The 521-nt window shown below is 37.2% G+C and overlaps 1 protein-coding gene across 1 annotated transcript in view; it reads right to left on the bottom strand.

Moving 5' to 3' along the window:
• Window positions 1-521, bottom strand: part of LOC119591880 (methylated-DNA--protein-cysteine methyltransferase-like) — a gene marked incomplete at its 5' end in the record, with an annotated part of 3,989 nt that overhangs the window by 2,429 nt on the left and 1,039 nt on the right. The window contains 1 exon segment of the mRNA XM_037940621.1: window positions 291-436. Within this exon segment, the coding sequence (XP_037796549.1) occupies window positions 291-436 (146 nt within the window).

The raw sequence follows: 521 nt of genomic DNA, 5'->3' as shown, positions 1-521 counted from the left end.
TGAATCCAGCACCCCCCCCTCACCCTTCTTCCTCCTCCATGGGCATCCCCCCTCCCCAAGGACACACCTCATCAGCAGATAAGAACAGAGAAATAAATAACAAACTAAAATCAGATACATTAGATGATTTCTCACTTTCAGAAGGTAAACGAATACATAAGAAGGATGTAGACTCAAAATTCCACCCTCATATGCACCAAAAAATAAACAAAATCATTTGTGAAAGAAGTATATCATCTTTAAGATTATCAAAAATTAACCTTTTTTAAAATCTTATATTAAGGACTGACCTAAATTTGATTTCTTGAACACACAGATGTCTGGCCTCTCCAACATGTTCATATTCTTAGGGTCATCAAAGTAAGTACGAAACCAGATCTCACACTTTTTGATGACCTGCGGTACTTTGTTGCTGCCCAAAAGCTTTACACCTTGTCTGAAATCAGCAGTGTTAGCACAGTGTGATACAAGAAACAAGAAAATGTCTATAAGTGTATTGATGTTAAGAGTGTGAGTGAGTT

Source organism: Penaeus monodon, chromosome 29 (genome assembly GCF_015228065.2).
Source record: "Penaeus monodon isolate SGIC_2016 chromosome 29, NSTDA_Pmon_1, whole genome shotgun sequence".
In the NCBI taxonomy this organism is placed as follows: domain Eukaryota; kingdom Metazoa; phylum Arthropoda; class Malacostraca; order Decapoda; family Penaeidae; genus Penaeus; species Penaeus monodon.
This window is presented reverse-complemented; position numbering and strand designations above follow the sequence as displayed.